Source organism: Eretmochelys imbricata, chromosome 11 (genome assembly GCF_965152235.1).
Source record: "Eretmochelys imbricata isolate rEreImb1 chromosome 11, rEreImb1.hap1, whole genome shotgun sequence".
Taxonomy (NCBI): Eukaryota; Metazoa; Chordata; order Testudines; family Cheloniidae; genus Eretmochelys; species Eretmochelys imbricata.
In genome coordinates this window covers 11,196,602-11,217,745 of record NC_135582.1, presented here as the reverse complement: position 1 = coordinate 11,217,745, position 21,144 = coordinate 11,196,602, and the positions used below count along the sequence as shown (strand labels likewise).

The 21,144-nt window shown below is 42.7% G+C and overlaps 1 protein-coding gene across 1 annotated transcript in view; it reads left to right on the top strand.

Annotated features, from left to right (window-relative positions):
- ADCY5 (adenylate cyclase 5) overlaps positions 1–21,144 on the top strand; it is a 336,865-nt gene that overhangs the window by 172,705 nt on the left and 143,016 nt on the right. The window contains exon 2 of the mRNA XM_077829909.1: positions 20,959–21,108. Coding sequence (XP_077686035.1) covers positions 20,959–21,108 — 150 coding nt within the window. The remainder of the gene's footprint in view (positions 1–20,958; positions 21,109–21,144) is intronic.

The window sequence follows — 21,144 nt, the reverse complement described above, 5'->3', positions numbered from 1 at the left end:
GTTCAATATCTTCATAAATGATCTGGAGGATGGTGTGGGTTGCACCCTCAGCAACTTTGCAGATGACACTAAACTGGGAGGAGTGGTAGATACGCTGGAGGGTAGGGATAGGATACAGAGGGACCTAGACAAATTGGAGGATTGGGCCAATGAAATCTGATGAGGTTCAACAAGGACAAGTGCAGGGTCCTGCACTTAGGATGGAAGAATCCAATGCACCGCTACAGACTAGGGACCGAATGGCTAGGCAGCAGTTCTGCGGAAAAGGACCTAGGGGTTATAGTGGACGAGAAGCTGGATATGAGTCAGCAGTGTGCCCTTGTTGCCAAGAAGGCCAATGGCATTTTGGGATGTATAAGTAGGGGCATTGCCAGCAGATCGAGGGACGTGATCGTTCCCCTCTATTCGACACTGGTGAGGCCTCATCTGGAGTACTGTGTCCAGTTTTGAGCCCCACACTACAAGAAGGATGTGGAAAAATTGGAAAGAGTCCAGCGGAGGGCAACAAAAATGATTAGGGGACTGGAACACATGAGTTATGAGGAGAGGCTGAGGGAACTGGGGATGTTTAGTCTACAGAAGAGAAGAATGAGGGGGGGATTTGATAGCTGCTTTCTACTACCTGAAAGGGGGTTCCAAAGAGGATGGCTCTAGACTGTTCTCAGTGGTAGCAGATGACAGAACGAGGAGTAATGGTCTCAAGTTGCAGTGGTGGAGATTTAGGTTGGATATTAGGAAAAACTTTTTCACTAGGAGGGTGGTGGAACACTGGAATGCGTTACCTAGGGAGGTGGTGGAATCTCCTTCCTTAGAAGTTTTTAAGGTCGGGCTTGACAAAGCCCTGGCTGGGATGATTTAAATGGGGATCGGTCCTGCTTTGAGCAGGGGGTTGGACTAGATGACCTCCTGAGGTCCCTTCCAACCCTGATATTCTATGATTCTATGACAGATTCTTCTGCTGGGCTATCTCGCGGCCTCTCCTTCTGCCCCTCCACCCCCACGAACATGATACAGTTCTGTGGTGACCTAGAATCCTATTTTCAACGTCTCGGACTCAAGGAATATTTCCAACACACCTCTGAACAACATACTAATCCACAGAGACCTTCCTACCAACACTACAAAAAGGAGGATTCTTGGTGGACTCCTCCTGAAGGTCGAAACAGCATACTGGACTTCTACACAGAGTGCTTCTGCCGACGTGCACGGGCTGAAATTGTGGAAAAGCAGCATCACTTGCCCCATAACCTCAGCCGTGCAGAACACAATGCCATCCACAGCCTCAGAAACAACTCTGACATCACAATCTAAAAGGCTGACAAAGGAGGTGCTGTCATCATCATGAATAGGTCGGAATATGAACAAGAGGCTGCTCAGCAGCTCTCCAACGCCACTTTCTACAAGCTATTACCCTCTGATCTCACTGAGGGTTACCAAAAGCAACTACAGCATTTGCTCAAGAAACTCCCTGAAAAAGCACAAGAACAAATCCGCACAGACACACCCCTAGAACCCCAACCTGGGATATTCTATCTGCTACCCAAGATCCATTATCCTGGAAATCCTGGGCGCCCCATCATCTCAGGCATTGGCACCCTGACAGCAGGATTGTCTGGCTATGTAGACTCCCTCCTCAGGCCCTACGATACCAGCACTCCCAGCTATCTTCGAGACACCACTGACTTCCTGAGGAAACTACAATCCATCGGTGATCTTCCTGAAAACACCATCCTGGCCATTATGGATGTAGAAGCCCTCTACACCAACATTCCACACAAAGATGGACTACAAGCCATCAGGAACAGTATCCCCGATAATGTCACTGCAAACCTGGTGGCTGAACTTTGTGACTTTGCCCTCACCCATAACTATTTCACATTTGGGGACAATGTATACCTTCAAATCAGCGGTACTGCTATGGGTACCCGCATGGCCCCACAGTATGCCAACATTTTTATGGCTGACTTAGAACAACGCTTCCTCAGCTCTCGTCCCCTAACTCCCCTACTCTACTTGTGCTATATTGATGACATCTTCATCATCTGGACCCATGGAAAAGAAGCCCTTGAGGAATTCCACCATGATTTCAACAATTTCCATCCCACCATCAACCTCAGCCTGGTCCAGTCCACACAAGAGATCCACTTCCTGGACACTACAGTGCTAATAAGCGATGGTCACATAAACACCACCCTATACCAGAAACCTACTGACCGCTATTCCTACCTACATGCCTCCAGCTTTCACCCAGACCACAGCACAAGATCCATCATCTACAGCCACGCTCTACAATACAACCGCATTTGCTCCAACCCCCTCAGACAGAGACAAACACCTACAAGATCTCTATCAAGCATTCTTACAACTACAATACCCACCTGCGGAAGTGAAGAAACAAATTGACAAAGCCAGAAGAGTACCCAGAAGTCACCTACTAGAGGACAGGCCCAACAAAGAAAATAACAGAACGCCACTAGCCATCACCTTCAGCCCCCAACTAAAACCTCTCCAACGCATCATCAAGGATCTACAACCTATCCTGAAGGATGACCCATCACTCTCACAAATCTTGGGAGACCGGCCAGTCCTTTCCTACAGACAGCCCCCCAACCTGAAGCAAATACTCACCAGCAACCACACGCCACAAGACAGAACCACTAACCCAGGAACCTATCCTTGCAACAAAGCCCGTTGCCAACTGTGTCCACATATCTATTCAGGGGACACCATCACAGGGCCTAATCACATCAGCCACACTATCAGAGGCTCGTTCACCTGCACATCTACCAATGTGATATATGCCATCATGTGCCAGCAATGCCCCTCTCCCATGTACATTGGTCAAACTCGACAGTCTCTACGTGAAAGAATAAATGGACACAAATCAGATGTCAAGAATTATAACATTCATAAACCAGTCAGAGAACACCTCAATCTCTCTGGTCACTCGATTTACAGACCTAAAAGTGGCAATATTACAACAAAAAACTTCAAAAACAGACTCCAACGAGAGACTGCTGAATTGGAATTAATTTGCAAACTGGATACAATTAGTTTAGGCTTGAATAGAGACTGGGAGTGGCTGAGTCATTACACAAAGTAAAACTATTTCCCCTTGTTTATTCCCGCCCCCCCCCCCCCCCCCCCCCCGTTCCTCAGACGTTCTTGTTAACTGCTGGAAATGGCTCACCTTGATTATCACTACAAAGGGTTTTCTCCCCCCCCCCCCCAGTCTCCTGCTGGTCATAGCTCATCTTAAGTGATCACTGTCCTTACAGTGTGCATGATAAACACCCATTTTTTCATGTTCTGTGTGTATATAAATCTCCTCACTGTATTTTCCACTGAATACATCCGATGAAGTGAACTGTAGCTCACGAAAGCTTATGCTCAAATAAATTGGTTAGTCTCTAAGGTACCACAAGTACTCCTTTTCTTTTTGCGTTAAAACATGTTGATTTTCAACTAAATATAACTTGTACACTAAATTTGTTGGTTCTTTTTGCTATCCAGGAGGATAAACTATATCTCTACACATCTCCTGAAGCAATTATATAGCTTAACTTACATTTATTCAGAATCTATATTTTTACATTTTTAGTATGTTAGAAAATGGTTAATGATGAATTTCTTATTTACTGGATGATTAGTTTTTTAATGGTGATTTGTGTCAAGGTCTATTTAGATGGAAATTCAAATTCAGTTTAACATGCACAAAGACAGCATTTGAATGGTTTTTAATTAAATAAACTACTTTTTTTTCCTCATCCAAACATGTTTGGTGTTTAAAACTAGCTGATTTATTAAACAAAGGTAGTATTATTTGTAGTTTGTGAACTGAACTGTTTTTTTCTGGTCACTGTGTGCTTCAAGATTTTAGAACTAGTAGATCTCATCCTTTCTAATATCAAGTTTTTATTCATAGATTGGAAGAGGAAAACAACCTTTCCTGCTTTTTCAACTTCCAATTGGTTTCTTAACTCTGATTTAACTACTCATTGAACTGAATTCATAGAATCATAGAATATCAGGGTTGGAAGGGACCTCAGGAGGTCATCGAGTCCAACCCCCTGCTCAAAGCAGGGCCAATCCCCAACTAAATCATCCCAGCCAGGGCTTTGTCAAGCTTGACCTTAAAAACCTCAAAGGAAGGAGATTCCACCACCTCCGTAGGTAACGCATTCCAGTGCTTCACCACCCTCCTAGTGAAAAAGTTTTTCCTACTATCCAACATAAACCTCCCCCTCTGCAACTTGAGACCATTACTCCTTGTTCTGTCATCTACTACCACTGAGAACAGTCTAGATCCATCCTCTTTGGAATCCCATTTCAGGTAGTTGAAAGCAGCTATCAAATCCCCCCTTATTCTTCTCTTCCGCAGACTAAACAATCCCAGTTCCCTCAGCTTCTCCTCATAAGTCATGTGCTCCAGCCCCCTAATCATTTTTGTTGCCTTCCGCTGGACGTTTTCCAATTTTTCCACATCCTTCTTGTGGTGTGGGGTCCAAAACTGGACACAGTACTCCAGATGAGGCCTCACCAATGTCGAATAGAGGGGAACGATCATGTCCCTCGATCTGCTGGCAATGCCCCTACTTATACAGCCCAAAATGCCGTTTGCCTTCTTGGCAACAAGGGCACACTGTTGACTCATATCCAGCTTCTCGCCCACTGTAACCCTTAGGTCCTTTTCTGCAGAACTGCTGCCTAGATATTCGGTTTCTAGTCTGTAGCAGTGCATGGGATTCTTCCATCCTAAGTGCAGGACTCTGCACTTGTCTTTGTTGAACCTCATCAGATTTCTTTTGGCCCAATCCTCTAATTTGTCTAGGTCCCTCTGTATCCTATCCCTACCTTCTAGCATATCTACCACTCCTCCCAGTTTAGTGTCATCTGCAAACTTGCTGAAGGCGCAGTCCATGCCATCCTCCAGATCATTAATGAAGATATTGAACAAAACCAGCCCCGGACTGACCCTTGGGGCACTCCACTTGATCCCGGCTGTGAAATAGACATGGAGCCATTGATCACTACCCATTGAGCTTGACGATCTAGCCAGCTTTCTATCCACCTTATAGTCCATTCATCCAGCCCATACTTCTTTAACTTGCTGGCAAGAATACTGAGAGAGACCATATCAAAAGCTTTGCTAAAGTCAAGGAATAACACGTCCACTGCTTTCCCCTCATCCACAGAGACAGTTATCTCGTCATTTGACAACTCTGGATATTCAAAAGCCACAGAGACAGTTATCTCGTCCAAAGGCAATTAGATTAGTCAGACAGGACTTGCCCTTGGTGAATCCATGCTAACTTAGTTGAATAAACTGAAATGAAGAAAATATTCTCCTTGAACCTCCTGTCAAAACTGGTTTATCATATCAATAAATAGATTCCAGAGAGATTACTGATGAACCCAGGAAGCTGAGTAGCAAATACCGCCTCCTCAGCCGCCCTGGAACCTGCATGGGGCATATCAAAAGCTTCTTCCAGAGGAGGAGACTAGTGTTTTGAAAGACGCTTTTCCCCAGATGGCTTGGGGTCTGGGGAGGGGAGGCGCGGAGTGGCTGCAGCTGGCCCGGGACTCCTCCGGGCAGGTTGGGGGACGAGTCGGGGCTCCTCCGGGCAGGAGTGTGTGTGTTTCTCTGGGGCTCTGGCTGTGGAGGGGAGCGCTTGGGGCTCCTCCAGCTTCCGGCAGGGGGGCACTTGAGACTCTTCTGCGCAGGGGGGTCTCAGGGACCTGGCCATCGAGGGGGGAAGCAGGGAGTCTTGGGGCTCCAGCTGTGGAGGGGAGACACAAGCGGAAGGGGTGGATCTAGGGCTAGCCTCCCCAAAGGGGGGCTCCACCCACTGCCCATGACAATAACAATCTGTCTAGAAACCAATAGACTTAGAGGTACATCTTCCTAGCATGGACATTATTATAAACTGTTATAAATACCTTCATACGGGTATAACAATGTCCATACTTGGAATAAATGATCTGGAGGATGGTGTGGATTGCACCCTCAGCAAGTTTGCAGGTGACACTAAACTGGGAGGAGTGGTAGATACGCTGGAGGGTAGGGATAGGATACAGAGGGACCTAGACAAATTAGAGGATTGGGCCAAAAGAAATCTGATGAGGTTCAACAAGGATAAGTGCAGGGTCCTGCATTTAGGACGGAAGAATCCAATGCACCGCTACAGATAAGGGACCGAATGGCTCGGCAGCAGTTCTGCAGAAAAGGACCTAGGGGTTATAGTGGACGAGAAGCTGGATATGAGTCAGCAGTGTGCCCTTGTTGCCAAGAAGGCCAATGGCATTTTGGGATGTATAAGTAGGGGCATTGCCAGCAGATTGAGGGACGTGATCGTTCCCCTCTATTCGACACTGGTGAGGCCTCATCTGGAGTACTGTGTCCAGTTTTGAGCCCCACACTACAAGAAGGATGTGGAAAAACTGGAAAGAGTCCAGCGGAGAGCAACAAAAATGATTAGGGGGTTGGAGCACATGACGTATGAGGAGAGGCTGAGGGAACTGGGGATGTTTAGTCTACGGAAGAGAAGAATGAGGGGGGGATTTGATAGCTGCTTTCAACTACTTGAAAGGGGGTTCCAAAGAGGATGGCTCTAGACTGTTCTCAGTGGTAGCAGATGACAGAACAAGGAGTAATGGTCTCAAGTTGCAGTGGTGGAGATTTAGGTTGGATATTAGGAAAAACTTTTTCACTAGGAGGGTGGTGGAACACTGGAATGTGTTACCTAAGGAGGTGGTGGAATCTCCTTCCCGAGAAGTTTTTAAGGTCAGGCTTGATAAAGCCTTGGCTGGGATGATTTAAATGGGGATCGGTCGTGCTTTGAGCAGGGGGTTGGACTAGATAACCTCCTGAGGTCCCTTCCAACCCTGATATTCTATGATTCTATGATTCTATGAACCTCTTCAAGTATAGCTGTTTGTAAACACAATGGTACAGAAATTGTGCGTAGGCAGGAGCTGAGGTATAAACAACTAATCACTATTTCCCTTCCATAACAGAATTTTGGCATTCTGCCAAAATCACTGTTGCTGGATGGTCTAAAGAGTCTGGCATAGGCTACCACTGAAGCCAAAACAGAACACTGCCCTGGGGCACCTGGGAGGTGTGAGAATTGCTGTAGCGGCTGAAGGAGGTGGGTGAGAGCTGGTTGGTAGGGGTAACTCCTGGGGCTGGAGCTCCCTCAACTCCTGATGCAGTGTGGGGAGAGTTGAGCGGAACTCCTCCTTGATCAGCCCCCTCTGAACGCAGCACATGGCACCAGCAGCTTATCCCCCATTTGGGTTGCATCCTTCTGCTGTCACCTACAGTAGCTAGTCCTGTACCTCAAGCAGTAACAGTCTCTTCATGGAGGATAGATCCATCAATGGCTATGAGCCAGGATGGGCAGGGATGGTGTCCCTAGCCTCTGTTTGCCAGAAGCTGGGAATGGGCAACAGGGGGTGGATCATTTGATGATTACCTGTTCTGTTCATTCCCTTTAGGGCACCTGGCATTGGCCACTGTTGGAAGACATGATACTGGGCTAGATGGACCTTTGGTCTGACCCAGTGTGGCCTTTCTTATGTTCTCTCCTGAAGTGCTGAAGATCATGCATAATGGTCCTGGCTGTTAGTTGCACATAATAGAATTTGTTTTTTTATTTTTTTCTTTAAAAATTAAAGAATTGTGGGAAATTACATACAAAAACTGCATTAAAAGAATATTATTTAGTTTGCAGAGACAAACACTGAAAAGTTAGGAAATGCCAGATTTACAGTTGTCTGTGCAGTCTTAATTTGGCTCCCTTGCACATATGTATTACAATACAGTATTTAATTAATCACATAATTTTTTCCCACAGGAACTTCTCTCATTCAATGCTCAGAGAGGATGGAAAGGGGAACAGAATTAAGGTTCTCTGAACAACCATAAATCTGGCTTTTCCTCATTTTTAAGTGCTTGATATTTTCAACCTAAATAATGTTCTTTTAATATAGGTCTTTGTATGATTGTACTTGTTAGGCATCCTTTTTAGCATTTCTATAAATCTATCTGTGTGCTCTAGGTGCCCTCGCCTTAACTAAAAAGGCAACAAAAGACAAAGGAACAGTGGCCTTAACTTAAAAATCCTGAATCTCCCTTTCTGTCAAACCATTCCCCAGCTTTACAATTCCCACCCATGTTTTAATACTTGTGGGGGAGGGGCAGAAGTGTGTTGCAAAACTCAAAACCATATTTGGGGCATTCACTTGTGCCTTCTGAGCTTTTGAGGAATGTTCTTCCCTTCCAAATAAATAATACTTTCCTATAACTAGATACAATTTTAACAATTACCTGGTTGTGAAGCCTGGGTTTAAATGAAAGAGAAATAAGCAGTGATGTGCTGCCAATATTTTAACATAGGGCTCCCATAAATATTCCCTGTAGCATGTGATAAACCGTATGGGCCATGACTATGTTTGTTGGCAGACAGGAATAGTGAAGGACCGTGGAACAAAATTAAAATTTATTTTTCCTTTTAAAACGAAAGTGCTTTCTCATAACCAGTGAGAGAAGTCACACAACTTGGCAAACAAACTTCTATTAAGCGATTTGCTGGAAATGTTTAGGTGTTCTGTTCTGAAAAGTACAGAATATGTTTCCAATATAGTACATGTTTCAACTTCAGTAGATTAATGTGAGGGTGGGGAGGAGTCAGTTGCTTATAGTACAGTCTGGGAATGTCTCCTCACCAAGACATCATTTGAAAATATCCACCACCCCAGTGGTTCTCAACCCCAGATACACAGAGGTCTTCAAAGGGGTACATCAACTCATTTAGGTATTTGTCTAGTTTTACAACAGTCAGCAGTATTCAAAGATGGAGGGGACGACATCAGAGTCGGGAAAACTGCCCCAACCCTCCTTTTGGTGGCAGAATTATACTAGGAGCTGAGGGGAAATCCAAGCATGCACCCTCCTTTGCTGCCCCAACCCAAGCACAACTTAGAAGTGGTGGGGAACAGGGGGAAGGTTCCCAACTTCAAACTAGTTTTTGAGCAAGCCCCTCTCCCCTCCCGCACCCCCGCGCTCCCCAAATAGTTTGATATAGTTGACAAGCGTCTGACCGTAGAGCTGGGAGAACTTTGGGAGATGTAAAGCTGCCTTAGCCCAGCTTTGGTTAAATTATCATTCAAATGGTTTTACTCCCTGCATCTTCTCCTGGGTTTGAGTATGGGTAACTGTCCAGCAGGGCGAGTTTTGTCTGAAACACGTGCGCGGCAGCTGTGTCGTTTTACCCTATTGCTGTTTCAGATACAGAGAAACAGGAATGTCATCTCTCCCCACCATCATCCCTTTCCCCTACGAAGATAAGACCAGCCTGATATTTAGAGACTTACCCGAAAAGTTTTGTAAGGTAGAAAGACCATGGTTTGGTAATTCCACTCTTGGACTCATCTGCTCCTCTGTATAACAGGAGATCAGCACGTTTCAGTGAGAGTGGAGGTAGTTCAGCTCCCACTAGGCCCAGAGTCCGTGATCTGCCCAAGGTCTCACACAGTCAAACCTGCTAAATGCCATGAAATGGGCATGTCGCCTATGCCTGTGTCTCTCTGCTCACTCCATGCATGATTTCCCCTGTGCTGACTCTTCCCTGCCGTGGTGTTGCACTTGAAGGCAGACAGGTTTAGACTCCAACCATGCTCTGCTCTCCCCACTGCCTTGGAGCCAGGCAAAGGTGCTGGCTGGCTCGGTGTCTGGCTGGCACAGGAGGTGGGAGTCCAGTGAAGCGTGTGGGAGACAAGTTGGAAGCAAGGACTGATGGAGGAGACAGTTTGAACCGTGAGGCTGGGGTTGAACTTGGGGGACAGGGACAGAATGGGGGAAGCTCTCCCACTCCACCTTGAATGAGCCCCCTCCCCGCAAGCCCTTCCCCAGATTGCTCCCAGGTCTCACTCCCAAATGCCACAGCCACACCAGGATCACCCCAGTAGCCTCTACCCCAGGCTTTCTTTCCTCACAGCTATCCCTCTCCTGTATGGTTGCCACATGGCTCTCCTCTAGCTGCCTCTTGGTTTGCCCCACTTGTCTGACTGATCAGTGTTGGACCCTACATTGACATCGGTGGCAGCTGAGAGATGTTGTGCATGAAGCTGAACAAAATGTGGCTTCTGTGGAGGTTCAGTGGTAGAGCAGATGATGGGACCCAGTAATCCTCACTCGCCAGTTTTTTTACTCTTTCCAAAAGCAGCATCCCCTTCCCTAATAGATTCTTTTGCTGTACAGAATTGCCTTAGCTGAAAGCATAAAAGAGCAGGAAAATGTAGCTATAGAAATACCTTTTCTACTTGGTAATTAGCAAACATTTTGGCAGGACAGTACATTCTCCCCCTCTCCCTCACTGCCCCTTAATTACTCGGTGGCTAGAGAAAATAAGGTCCAATTCCAATCCCAGAAGAAAACTTAATAAAAAAATAACTGGGAAAGGAAAACTTGTGACCAATAGAATGTAGGAAAAATTCCTTTTAAGCTAAAAGTTTACTGAAGCTGCATCTGTGTATGTAATCTCTTATTCTTTTCAAAAAGATGCCCCCCATTTATTTCTTAGAGAAGCGGATCATGACTCAGATGTTTCATGTTTCTCTACTGTGTATGAGTCAGTGAAAATATCAGTGGGAGAAGAACATCTGTCTCTTGGAGAGAAAGAGAGTATACACAGGGTTCATAATTGCAATAAGCAGTAAACCAATGAAAATCTACAGAACATGAGGTTTGTGTGGAATACTAAATATTAGAAAGCTGTTTGTGCAAAGATTTTGGTGACATCATCTGAGGCAATTGTTTGTAAACATCCCAGTCTCCAGAGTAAATTATTGCTTGCGGCAAATTTGTAATTATTTCATAGTATGGTCTGTCTCTTACTTCAGCAGCAACTATTTTTAACTGCAGAGTTGCTTGTGTTATCACATGTAAAGAAGGATGAATTTCTGTGGTGCATTTTTGCAAAATTATTATCACTGGGGGGATAGAATATATTGTCATCCTTCTGCTGAAATATAAACCTATATCAGGGCCTTGCAGGTCAGTTTCCCATCAGAGGAGAAATCAGTGACTGGGAGTGTTGGTATTTTCTTAATGTTAACTTGTTTTATTTACACCGTATACGCCAGTTCTTGAACAGAGGTTGTCACAAACAGCATGCAGGAAAGCACCTCTTTTGGAACTCTGAGCTCAAAAACCACCCCCTGGTTCTCAGGAAGAAACTGCCCTAAGAATAAAGACTAGTGAGAGAGATTAAAGCAGAGCGCGAACAACTTGCTGTTGGCAACAGCTTCCCTGAAGAGAAAGTGCATCATAGAATGAACAACACAACACAACAGTATTTCTCAAAAGAAAACATTTTGTTTTCATGCCATGATTTTTTTGTTTTGTTTTGTTTGGGTAAACTGTATAACAGCACCATCAGGTAAAACCTGGTACTTTACCTTGATCCTGGAAAGGTGGGTTAACTTTACACACATCGGTTCAGTGGAACTATTCATGTTTATTAAGTTAGACATATGCATAAGTCCAAGTCTAACTTTCTGCAGAAAAGGACCTAGGGGTTACAGTGGACCAGAAGCTGGATATGAGTCAACAGTGTGTCCTTGTTGCCAAGAAGGCCAATGGCATTTTGGGATGTATAAGTAGGGGCATAGCGAGCAGATCGAGGGACGTGATCATTCCCCTCTATTCGGCATTGGTGAGGCCTCATCTGGAGTACTGTGTCCAGTTTTGGGCCCCACACTACAAGAAGGATGTGGAAAAATTGGAAAGAGTCCAGCAGAGAGCAACAAAAATGATTAGGGGGTTGGAGCACATGACGTATGAGGAGAGGCTGAGGGAACTGGGATTATTCAGTCTGCAGAAGAGAAGAATGAGGGGGGATTTGATAGCTGCTTTCAACTACCTGAAGGGGGGTTCCAAAGAAGATGGATCTAGACTATTCTCAGTGATAGCAGATGATAGAACAAGGAGTAATGGTCTCACGTTGCAGTGGGGGAGGTTTAGGTTGGATATTAGGAAAAACTTTTTCACTAGGAGGGTGGTGAAACACTGGAATGGGTTACCTAGGGAGGTGATGGAATCTCCCTCCTTAGAGGTTTTTAAGGCCCAGCTTGACAAAGCCCTGGCTGGGATGATTTATTTGGGGATTGATCCTACTTTGAGCAGGGGGTTGGACTAGATGACCTCCTGAGGTCCCTTCCAACCCTGATATTCTATGATAAGTCTTGCAAGAGCATGGTTGTAGTCTGTTTCTGTGCTCTGGTGGGGTTCTGTGAAAGCTGTGTTGTCCCAGTCTGGTGCACCAAGGCAGCAGAGCAGAAAGGGACCCAGCTGAGAGCTACTCCAGAAACATGTTCAAAAAATTGGTTCAGAAACTCTTTTGTGCTGGATTCCCCTTTTTTGCTATTTCAGGCATTCAATACACAACGATGCAACTGGCTCGTTTAAAAATAAAAATAGAGGTTGCCTTTTTAAAACAAAAACAAAACCCTCATTATTTTCTTCAGTGCATTCTATTTTGCAGTAATATTTATTTTTATTATGTCTTTCACTGCCCAAACACCATCCAAATGGCCAAGAGAGGATCACATGACTATAACTGTATCATTGCCATCCTAATCCAATCTACAGGTTTTGACCATATTGACACTGTGCTAAACTATGGCTGTAGTGGATAGTTGCTCTCTGGGACTAAAGACAACATTTCATGTGCAGAAAAAATACAGAAATTGATCTTGCAGCTAGTTGCTAATGGTTTCTTTTTCTTTTAATCGTAGTGGCACCTCTGGTTATGTAACTGTTCCAGCTCTTTATTAGGTAGTCTATAAAGAGGCAGCCCAGAGTTAATTGCTGCTTAATAGAATGTTTTAAAAGCTAGAGCCAGTCTTCAATTTAATTTCTAATGAAGACCTTTTAAAAAAATGTTTCACATAATATTTGTACTTTTGATTCTTCACAGCCAAGCTTTTGGAATATGTCTAACTATCAGTACTTAGATATAGCTGTATTATAGAAATAGCTGGATAAACAGGGCATCTGTTGCTGGTCATACATTGTGCCTTGATTGTATTCTAGATAGAATTAGGAAGTTTATATAGATTTTTTTTTAAAAATATTAGAAAAAGAGGGGAACTTTCATAAGTAAAGCTATGCCCCTAGACCAAATGGCGTCCCTAGCGAGGATGTCTTTGGTGCTCTCCCTCCCCCTCATTTGTTAAACTTTTGAATACCTTATTTTTTATTGCATTTGTGGCCCATTTCACGACTTTGATGCATGATTTGCATGCATGATTTATCCCTGTCATATAAGACGATAAATTTACATGCTAGGATCTGTAAATCTGTGTTTATTCATGTCATATATAAGCAAAAAAAATTGTTTCTCTTTTCACCCGGTCAAAAAGGGACCCTGGTGGCTCTGGTCAGCACCTTTGACTGGGCCGTTAAAAGTCGGGGCTGGCAGGTTCCTTACCCTGCTCTGTGCGGCTCCCAGGAAGCAGCCAGCATGTCCCTCTGGCTCCTAGGCGCAGGGGCAGTCACGGAGGCTCAGCATGTGCCCCTTCCTTGAGTGTCCGTTCTGCAGCTCCTATTGGCTGGGAACCACATATCCACGGAATACCTGAAACATTTTACTTCAAACATTCTATTTTACCTTTTGTTGCTAACAACAAAAACAGCACCCCAAGTCCAGCCCCCCAGTGGGTCGCCTGGGTTACCTGCCCCTAAATCTGGCCCTGGCTACTCATAATGTATGCACATTTAGTAAAATAATTAGATCTTGTTGACTCACCATACAGGCCCCATAAGATGCATTCTAGAAACTCACTTGTCGTGTCTCCTTTTAGCCATGCCGTTATAATGATAATTAATTTGACAATGGATTCCCAGTGAATAAGAGTATTATGAGAGCTGGGAAGCATAGCTAGAGCTGTGCTGAACTCCAAAAAGAAAGGATGTGTAATTCTCTGTTGGCAGTAGATTGTGCTTTGCATGGCTTTTTAGATTTCCCTACGTGATGTGCTTGCCTTCTCCTTGTTTCAAATTGTGCCAGTGATGAATAACTCCTAGTCAGCATAAGTCCAAACCTTAGAATTTTTAAATAGGATTTTACAAAATCAAATATCATCTGAATAATACATATTTTAATGAATTTTGTTTTGATTTCAATGAAATATTTTTTTAAAAGGTAAGAAGGTAATTGACCAATCTAATTGTACTTTTGAAGCAGAATGACATGAAAAAGTAAAGAATGGGTGTGATGGGGTGTACCAGGGATTTGCTGCCCCCTGCCGGTAGCTCTCGTGCCTTGGCACACCCTGCCCTGAAAAGATGACCTGCTGGAAGGGGGAGCACAGTGAGTTCAGATTTCTAGGTATTCTCTAGAATTAGCCTCCCACAACTGGCTGCAGGCAGAACCAGCAAGCGTTGGTCCTGCAGCACCTAAAGTGCCGGGAGCATGCAGAGACCAATCAGGGCCCAACAGGCCAGATTAAAAAAGACTGGCTGCTTCTACTAAGGGCCAGTTCTGGGTGAAGCCAGGACAGGGAAGGAAGGATCTGCCCTAATCCAAATAACCTGTTCCGGTCAGGGCCTGACCTTGACAATATATGCCCTGGACCTCTGTGAAAGACTGTTGTTTATGTTATGGACTTTAACACCCAGTTAGTTATTTTGAGTTCAGCGTTAGTTTGTTTTCTGTAAACTTGTGAACCCGCTATCGGGGGTGCTGGGCTCGGGTGAGCCTTTGACAGTGGGTCAAAAGTAAACAGAAGCTTTTTAAAAAATGAATCTTTTCATTTTAACAACCTTCATTGTTAGCAGTAAGACAGGTGAGGAATTAACATAAATTATCCTGACAGTGACTCTTAAACATATTGCCATCTCTTTATCATATATTAACTAGCATCCTGGTGTTTGAATAATAAGATACAAAAGCAGAAGGTTAAAAACAGCATATTGATTCACACTGATATTTTATTTTGTTTGTGATGGTTTCACTAGGCTTTTCCCTGAATCACTGAAACAACAGATTACTACTTGATCTTACATGTCACACCTGAGCCATCAATTTTGTGACATTTTGTCAATAGTTTACTGTCAAACTGGAATGGCATATCTAATGGGGTCCTGCAGGGGCCTGTCCTGTGTCTGGTACTAGTCAATATTTTAATTAATAGCTTGGAGTGCTTATATGCTTATGCTTATAAAATTTGCGGATGAAACCAACCTGGGAGGGATTGCAAACACTTCAGAGGACAGGGTTAGAATTCAAAATGACCTCAATAAATTGGAGAATTGAACTGAAATCAGTTAAACGAAATTCAATAAAGTGCAAAATACTGCACGTAGGAAAGAAAAATCAAATGCACAAATGTAAAAGGGGGAATAACTGACTAGACTGTAGTCCTGCAGAAAAAGATCAGAGGTTGTAGTGGATTACAAATTCAACATGAGCCAACAATGTGAAGCAGGTGTGAAAAAGGTGAATATTATTCTGGGGTATATTAATAGGAATGTCATATGTCACAGCTTGTAATTGTCCCACTTTCCTTGGCACTGGGGAGACTTCAGCTGGAGTAGTATGTCCAGCTTTAGGCACCACATTTTAAGAAAATTGTGCACAAATTGGAGAGAGTTCAAAGGAGAGCAACAAAAAGGATAAAAGATTGTAGAAAACCTGACCTATGAGGAAAGGTTAAACAAACTGGGCATGTTTAGTCTTGAGAAAAGAAGACTCTGGGGGGACCTGAGGCTGGCAGTCAATTGTTCTCTGTGTCCAGTGAAGATAGGACAGGAAATAATTGGCTTAATCTGCAGCAAGGAAGATTTAGGTTAGATAGATATAAGGATAGTTAAGTACTGGAATAGTCTTCCAAGAAAGGAGGTTGTGGAATCCCCAGCATTGGAGATTTTTAAGAATAGGTTGGACAAACACCTGTCAGGGAGGGTGTAGGTAGGTATATTTGGTTCTGCCTCAGTGCCAGAGGTTGGACTAGATGACCTCCTGCAGTCTCTTCCAGCCCTACATTTCTCTGATTTTTAAAGAGATGGCATTGTTTTAAATTTCTCTTCCAATTTTTATTTTGTGTTAACAAGCTTTCAGAACATTTAAAACAAACAAAACCAAAAGATTTTTCTTAAATCTCCAAGGAAACAATATTTCAAGCAAAATTTTCTGCATTATTTTCAATACAAACACTACAGCATTTTGCTAGTGTATAAGAATCTAAGTGAAAGTGACTAGAAACTGCGTAGTGTATTTTTATTTTCCAAGCAGTGAAAAATGAATCAATTTTGATGGGAGTTAGGTGCCTAGACACTGTTGAAAATCCCTCTAGGTGCCTGTCTGTATCTTTAAGTGTTGAAATACTTTTAAAATCTGGCCCTGGATCTCTCCGTACCTGAGTAAAATGGAAATGGTAGCACTTCTCTACCTTATAGTGGTAATGTGAGAATAAATACATTAATTATCAGGTGCCCAAGCACTCTGGTAATGGGGGCCAAATAGGTATCTTTGATAGATACAACTAATAAATAAGTGCAGCAGCCTTCACCAGAATCAGAGGGCTATGGATAGACCTCATGGTCAAATGTTTTAGTGGGCAGCGGAGAGAGAATCCAACCCCAAAATAGAAACCTACATTTTCCCATTGCCTCTTAAGAACATTTTTACAAGTATAAATTGCCTGAAATAGCTGCCAATAATATGTTTTCTGTTTTCGGGCCATGGAGCTGAGGGAACCAGTTTTAATATCTACATCATCTCCTTCCTCCTGGGACTGTAGCTCGTTACCATAGCAAAACCGCAAGGAACCTGATAAGCAAGTACAGTAGTACCATTTGGCAAACAGGATATAAATTCATTTGCATTAAGTGGACAGAGGGCTATGGAAAAATTATTGAGACAGAAAATCTTTAATTTTGCCTTAATTTATTTTTAAAACACCTGTGAACAAAGTGATTTTAATCAAATACCAAATAAAGTATTCTTCCCCACACACCATCCCCCACATTATTTTAGGAACATCAGATGAACTGTGAGGCCCAAGAGAAATATTTCCAAAGCAAAATGCTGAATGTTGCTTTGAATAGCAAGAGCTGAGCTTTAAATCTTTGCAGAGTCTTGATAGTCTCAACATTATATTGTAGATTTCTTTTTTTTGTTCAAGCCATGTAATATTACAGTCTAAAACAGTTTTCGTTTGGGAGAGTAAATACCGGCTTACATCCACTGCTGGTGAATGTTCATTGCAGTGTAACTTATCTCAGTCTTGTGGAGTGTGATTTTTCTGAGCCTCTTTCGTAAATCAGTCTCTGCAGTCCTGTGGGTTTGTCTGAAATGAAGTTAATGGGATCTCTGAAAATCATGTTACTACTTTCAGTACCATATATACTTCGATAATGTTGATCTGATAATGTTTGTTGAACCCATTGGATATCATCTGTCTCCTCGCACACCTGGACGGTGTGCCATGAATGAGGCAGCTGAGCTACTTACAGCACCAGTGCTGCAATGGTATCTGCATCTGTGGACCCCCTCTGACTTCAGTGGGGCTTTGTGTTGGCACAGAGATGTGCCTGCAGTAGAGCTCGTTGCACCAGTGAGGTCTTCCCACTGTCCAATGAGTGGGCCCCTGTTGTATTCACTGCGCAATGTCTAACCTGCCTAGAGAAGGCTTGTCTACATGAGGACTCTCAGGATTCTTAAAATGAATCTATTTATCCCTTTGAAGGATTAAGCTATAGCAAACTAAGGTCACCTCATTTTTGAATGAGAGCATCCACACAGAGATTTAATGTCCTTTAACAGTGCGTTAACTTCACAGCTTTAGTTGATTTGTCTTAACTTTCCTGGGTGCCTTTGTATAGACAAGTTCTGAGTCTATTCTCACTTAACACATGTTTAAATTGAGAGCAAGTCCATTGTCCTCAGGAGATTTATTTCACATTTGCACTGTGGCAACTACAAACATAATTAAGCCCGAACTTATTTGTATTTTAAAATTACAATGCAATATTGTAAAGTGGAACAGTCATGTATTATATATTTATGTAAAATATGGTGTGTATGTGTGTTTTGGACTATATTTTATGCATACTGATAAATGTTCTGCTTAATGTGTAACTAAGTAGTTTCAATACAGAGAATTCTGGAGTCAGTTTAATCAGATGATGCAAACAATGTTATTTAGTGTTAATTCATTGAGTTTGTTTGTAATAACCATACTGGATTCACAGGCTGTCCATCACAATCAACCCATTTATGAAGCAACATGCAGAACTCTCTGTAATTCCTAGGGAAGTCCTTACTTCCATTTCCTTATTGAATTTCCTTTTCTATGATGATGAGCATCAATGTTCTTATGTTTTCTGGGGGGGGGAAATAATTCTAAAAAACCCAATGTTTTCCTCAGTGTCTATAAACAAGTGTTTCTACCAAATATCCTTCTAGAATTAGGACTCTAACAAAATACATTTTTCCACAAAATGTTGTTACCTTTACTTTTGCTCAAATTAGATCTGCTTGATTTGTTTACATGCTAGATTTTCCAATGTTATAAGATATTAAAGACACACAACTATTTTTTACTGGCCCTCCAAAGACCTGGAAGAACTAAGTCTTAGTGGTTTGTATTTTTTTACTGAGTTAATGTAATATCATTCTTGTCCTCATTAATTACAGAACTGTTTTAGCAGTAGCTGGGGGGAAATTAAAGATCTTTAGATTTTTGTTCTTTGCTGTGAAACAAATCCTGAATGCAAGGAAAGCGGTGTAACCACTCCCTAAAAATGCGCTCATGGACTGCAAAACTAGCATTAATATGTGCCCTAATTCTGACTGCAAGCAGCCCATGCACTAGGTATGGAATATACTCGCTTTGTGTGTGTGAGTGGATGATATTCTCATGTAATGACTGGTCCGCAAGGAGGATAAAGTACCTACCACTCCAAAGAGTTCCCCCTTAGCCGAAGCTGTGGTAGGTTTTTGGAGCTGAAGGACCAGGATTCTGTTCCCAATTCCTCATAATGGGGGCAGAGTCATTATACAGCAATTGTCCGCTGTCTCCAGCGCATGGATTTATCCCTAGTGTCAGAATAATCATAGAATCATAGAATCATAGAATATCAGGGTTGGAAGGGACCCCTGAAGGTCATCTAGTCCAACCCCCTGCTCGAAGCAGGACCAATTCCCAGTTAAATCATCCCAGCCAGGGCTTTGTCAAGCCTGACCTTAAAAACTTCCAAGGAAGGAGATTCCACCACCTCCCTAGGCAACGCATTCCAGTGTTTCACCACCCTCTTAGTGAAAAAGTTTTTCCTAATATCCAATCTAAACCTCCCCCACTGCAACTTGAGGCCATTACTCCTCGTTCTGTCATCTGCTACCATTGAGAACAGTCTAGAGCCATCCTCTTTGGAACCCCCTTTCAGGTAGTTGAAAGCAGCTATCAAATCCCCCCTCATTCTTCTCTTCTGCAGGCTAAACAATCCCAGCTCCCTCAGCCTCTCCTCATAAGTCATGTGTTCTAGACCCCTAATCATTTTTGTTGCCCTTCGCTGGACTCTCTCCAATTTATCCACATCCTTCTTGTAGTGTGGGGCCCAAAACTGGACACAGTACTCCAGATGAGGCCTCACCAATGTCGAATAGAGGGGGACGATCACGTCCCTCGATCTGCTCGCTATGCCCCTACTTATATAATCCTGATGGGAGTTGTAAATAGAGACTGTTCCTGGGACATGGAGTGTGTGTGTATGCATTGACATGCAATCCTGTAATACTGTCTACTCTAGCACGATAGCAGCATCTTGTTAAAGTTAGATTTTGCCACTACTTGAGTAGTCAGCCTGAGTTCTGAACTCCCACTGCTGCTTTCTGGGTTTGATTTACACCTGTGCATGTGCCTGTCAGAATCTGGCTCTGTATCTACAGGGGATGGGGTGGGGGGATTACATTTGAATTGTTGTTGCTTTACAGAAAGCCATTCAGAAAAAAGTACCTCCAAGATTTATATCTATGAGACTGTTACAAGTCTGATATTCGGTTCCCCTAGAAATAGGAGCTGTATTCGCACAAGTCTGTCTCTTTAGGAAGATACAGTATATCCTTTTGAAGAATATGGTACAGAAGAATGGGAAGAATGCTTGTTTCAATGTTACTGGTAGAACTGATTTGAAAATTTCTCTTAAAAAAAAATTCAACGCCAATTTTTTTTTTTGAAATTTTTAGTTATTTTGTTTTCTAATCAGCTATAATTACCAGTGAGAGAGATGTAATTATTTTATTGGGAAATATAGTCACTGTGGAAACAACAGAGCAATATAGCTCTTCCTACCTATTTGTACATTCACATATGTATATAACATATTATTGACCACGTAAAGATGTGATCTGAAAATCATTATAATTCAACTGATCGTAAAGAGCTGAGACTGGGTGATAAAAAAAAAATTCCCAGTTTTTGAAGTTGATTGAAATCTAAAGTTATTTCCTTGCAATAAGTGAACACTATCTAGAATATGAAAGCTAATGTATCTTTCAAAGTATATTCATGCTGTATATGCAGGTGTTTTAAACCAGTATTAGTTAAAATCTTCCTTCAGATTCTTTTACATAATTCTGAGCTAGCCAAACATAGTCACATTAAAACCTCTTTATAAGTCTCTGACACAGTAATTTTAAGACAATTGATTGCTAACAGAATTAGAGAAAAGCTTTTACATTAATGTGAAGAAATATGCTTCTGAGGGCATGTGTAAAAGTTTATACTTCAAAGAATAGCAAAGTAAAATGCACTCAAATGAAGAATACTAGGCTCAGTCATGTGTTGGATTGTGGAATGATTCATATAACATGCTGAGCTTTTAAGTATTCTGTCTGTTGTTGATGGTAGGTTTCCAAATTGTAATCATATTTCTCTTTTTTGTTGCAGCTGGTCTCCAATGTTCTCATCTTCTCCTGCACAAACATTGTAGGAGTGTGTACTCATTATCCAGCTGAGGTGTCTCAAAGACAAGCATTTCAAGAGACCAGGGAGTGCATTCAGGCCAGGCTACATTCTCAAAGGGAGAACCAGCAACAGGTAAGGAGAGTGACAAGAAATTTGAGAATGGAATGG